The sequence below is a fragment of the Bison bison genome, unplaced genomic scaffold (assembly GCF_000754665.1).
Source record: "Bison bison bison isolate TAMUID 2011002044 unplaced genomic scaffold, Bison_UMD1.0 scf7180017864155, whole genome shotgun sequence".
Lineage (NCBI taxonomy): Eukaryota > Metazoa > Chordata > Mammalia > Artiodactyla > Bovidae > Bison > Bison bison.
Window position 1 is genome coordinate 153276 of NW_011494727.1, and position 3418 is coordinate 156693.

The following is a 3418-nucleotide window of genomic DNA, read 5'->3' on the forward strand; positions in this document are numbered from 1 at the left end:
ACTCCAGTACTCTTGCTTGGAAAAGCCCATGGACGGAGGAGCCTGGTAGGCTGCAGTCCATGGGGTCGCAAAGAGTCGTACACGACTGCAAGACTTCACTTCCACTTTTCACTTTCATGCATTGGAGAAGGAAATGGCAACTCACTCCAGTGTTCTTGCCTGGAGAATCCCAGGGACGGGGGAGCCTGGTGGGCTGCCGTCTATGGGGTTGCACAGAGTCAGACACGACTGAAGCGACTTAGCAGCAGCAGCAGCAGCCTAGTTACCCATGCCACCCCTAAACTCACACACACACACCAACTAAGGCACTGCCAGGGGTACAGACTTGCTTTGGCAACGAGGCCCCTCTGGATGTCCAGGGTGTGAACAGCCACATAGTGAGGTGTGTGCTGTGAAGTCAGCACCTTAGGAGGTGGGAGGCAGTGGTGGGCAGAGAAGGAAGAAATCTGATCTTGATGGATCAGCAGGAAAATGGGGAGAGGAGGTCAGGACATAGGAGACCAAGGATGATCAGAAAAGGGGCAAAAGCAGAAAATGTAGAAAAGATGAGAGAAGCAAGAGAAAGACAAAACATGGTGTGAGCAAACACATAAAACAGGACAAAGAGCATATGGAGAGAAGGAAACAGAAAAGAGAGAGAGATGAACGGGAAAGAATGTGAGAAGGGGAGCCAGGAAGATGACATCAGAGCTCAGTATAGAAACCTCCATTGACAAGAGGGCTGATCCTCAGTCCTTGACAAAACCTAGCGGGCTGAGATCACCAGGTCGGCCACATAAATCAGCAGGTTGATGGCTGTCAGGATGGCCACAGCCTGTCGATGGTCCCTGCGGCTCCAGCGGCTCCAGCGGTCGGTGAGCCTCAACATGTACAAGACCCAGAATCCCTTGGGCTTGCCCTCAATCTCCTCATCTACTGGGTAGAGCCACCAGAGAACCAAAGCAGTGGAGTAGAGGAGGACGGAGAGCAGGGTCAGCTGGATGGGCAGCCTGTACTCCCAGCTGCCCAGGTTCAGCAGCGTGGCCACAACTGCCTGGATAAAGCAGATCCAATAGATGGCCAGACACCACTCGTGAGCTGGCTCCTTCGGGTGCCGGGAGGTGTTGCAGATGAAGGTGAAGATGACACAGGCCACAAACATCTCCAGCACCTTCAGCACGCCCTGTGTGGTGTACACAGCACAGGTGAGGTCTTTGAGCTTGTCGCAGTTCCACGTGCAAGACAGTTCTACACCATAAAGGAAGCACGTAATGTAGGTGAATGATAGGGCAGCGTTGACGCGGTCTATGAAAGGTTCATAAGGCAAAAACCGGTGTCTCCGGATAGACTGGACGACGAGTAGTGAGAGATAGACGTGGGCGGCGAAGCAGGCATCTGTGAGGGGCATGTGGTACGAGAAATGAAAGTGGGACTGGATATAACATAATTCAACTATGACTATGATGAGGCTTATGGGCAAAGAGAGGAACCAGATGAGCATGGCCCAGATATTTACGTCCCCGTAGCCCCTCTTCCGAAAGCCAGAAGTCACCAGCCAGAAGGCCATACAGCTGGAGAACAACTGCAGCAGGCGGAAGCAGAACCACACCAAGGCCAAGTAGTCCTGGTCTGTGGATGTGGAGCTGGTGGCCATGGTGCTGTGATGGTCAGACAGGTCACAGTCACTGGTTGTGGCAGTGGTCCTCACTGAAGATCCACCAGAGAAAGATCCAGATCCGGAGATGGATTGAGTCAGATGCCTGGAAACGACCCAGGGCCCTGTGAAGGCTGAGGCTCAGGACCTGTAGAATTAGAATCAATGACTCAAGACACTTGGGTAACAGCATAGCCACTCCAGAATGATTCTCCCCACACATCACTGGTGGCTTTTTCAGGAGACTTGTTTTATCCTAAACTCACAGCTAGACTGAGGGTGGCATCAAAACTGTGTATATATTTTTATCTCTTTGTGCTGCTGCTACTGCTTCTAAATCGCTTCAGTCGTGTCCGGCTCTGTGCGACCCCATAGACGACAGCCCACCAGGCTCCCCTGTCCCTGGGATTCTCCAGGCAAGAATACTGGAGTGGGTTGCCATTTCCTTCTCCAATGCATGAAAGTGAAAAGTGAAAGTGAAGTCGCTCAGTTGTGTCTGACTCTAAGCAACCCCATGGACTGCAGCCTACCAGGCTCCTCCATCCATGGGATTTTCCAGGCAAGAATACAGGAGTGGGGTGCCATCGCCTTCTTTGTGTTAGATACCATTATTTAAAGGAATATAGAGTATGCTTCTCCTTTTCTACAATCACAAACCTTCATGATTCTCAAAATTGAAAAAGAATTAAAAAAAAAATAGTTTGGTAGCAAATTTTGACCTGAACAGACCTGAGACAATTAACAATTTTTGTTTATTTCAATGAAAGTGAATGTTCAAAAGTACAGCTGCCAAAATGAATGTGTTTGATCACAAATTGTTTTTAGACACCAGTGGGGTGTGATGTCACATAGAGTAGATGTACCGTGTTACTAGTCGGAAGCAGAAAGTTTCTGAATTCAGAAGCATATCTGTCCCAAAGGGACTTCAGAAAAAAGATTATGGATTGTAGTCTTTTGGAGGATGTGTCCCGGCCTGTCCTCCCTGCAGCATCACTAGAAGGAGCTGCCATCTGAGGGGACACAGCTTCAACCACAGAAGGGCAGTTTCAGGGGTGAACAGGGAGGAGCCATGAGGTAAGAGCAAGGCCGTGGGAACAGAATGACATGGGAAGTAGGGACTGTTGTGAATCCCCTCCACCCATTTTTGTCTCAACCTGTGACTCTTCCCCACTGGGGAGGGGATATCTCAACCCAGCGTGACTCCAAGGACGAGTGTCTTGGAGAAATCACAGAACAAATTAACATAATGTTTGGCTCATAAGCTCCAAAGCAGCCATCCATGCGCCAGTCTGGAAAGATCTAGGAGTAGTCCTACCTGTGTGGGTTTTCCTGGCCTGGGAGACTGGTTAGCAGCTTCCAAGCAGGGAAGAAGGGATTGGAAATGAACAAGGATGCTGTGTCTGATGCTGATGGGGAGTCTTCCAGGGCATCTCAGGGAGGGACTTAGGATGGATGGATGATCACCCCCTTTTAAGGGCAGGAGCTGAAAGAGGAGGCCCCTGCAGGACCCCTGGGAGGGGCCAGCCCTGAGAATGCTCCCGGGACTTGGGGGGAGGGGGGTGCGGGGGGCAGAGTGGAGATGACTGGGGGGACCCCAGGGTCCCAGTGGCGCTGAGGCAGCCCAGTAGGGGTCTTCTGACCCAGAAGGGATGCAGGCATGGAGCCAACCTTCCCATGGAGGAGGGGCCTGGCCCGGAACTGAGACAGAACAGGGATCTGAAGGGGTTTCAGGGCTGTGACAGGGACACGTGGCCAGAGTGGCAGGGACCCTGGAGACCACGGAAT

At 51.6% G+C, this 3418-nt stretch overlaps 1 protein-coding gene across 2 annotated transcripts in view; it reads right to left on the minus strand.

Annotated features, from left to right (window-relative positions):
- Positions 1 to 231: 231 nt before the first annotated feature.
- LOC104989365 (myeloid-associated differentiation marker-like) overlaps positions 232 to 3418 on the minus strand; it is a 6673-nt gene continuing 3486 nt past the window's right edge. For both annotated transcript variants that reach the window (XM_010841011.1, XM_010841012.1), the window contains one exon: positions 232 to 1781. In XM_010841011.1, the coding sequence (XP_010839313.1) occupies positions 746 to 1633 (888 nt within the window). In that variant the 5' untranslated portion in view covers positions 1634 to 1781 and the 3' untranslated portion in view covers positions 232 to 745. The remainder of the gene's footprint in view (positions 1782 to 3418) is intronic.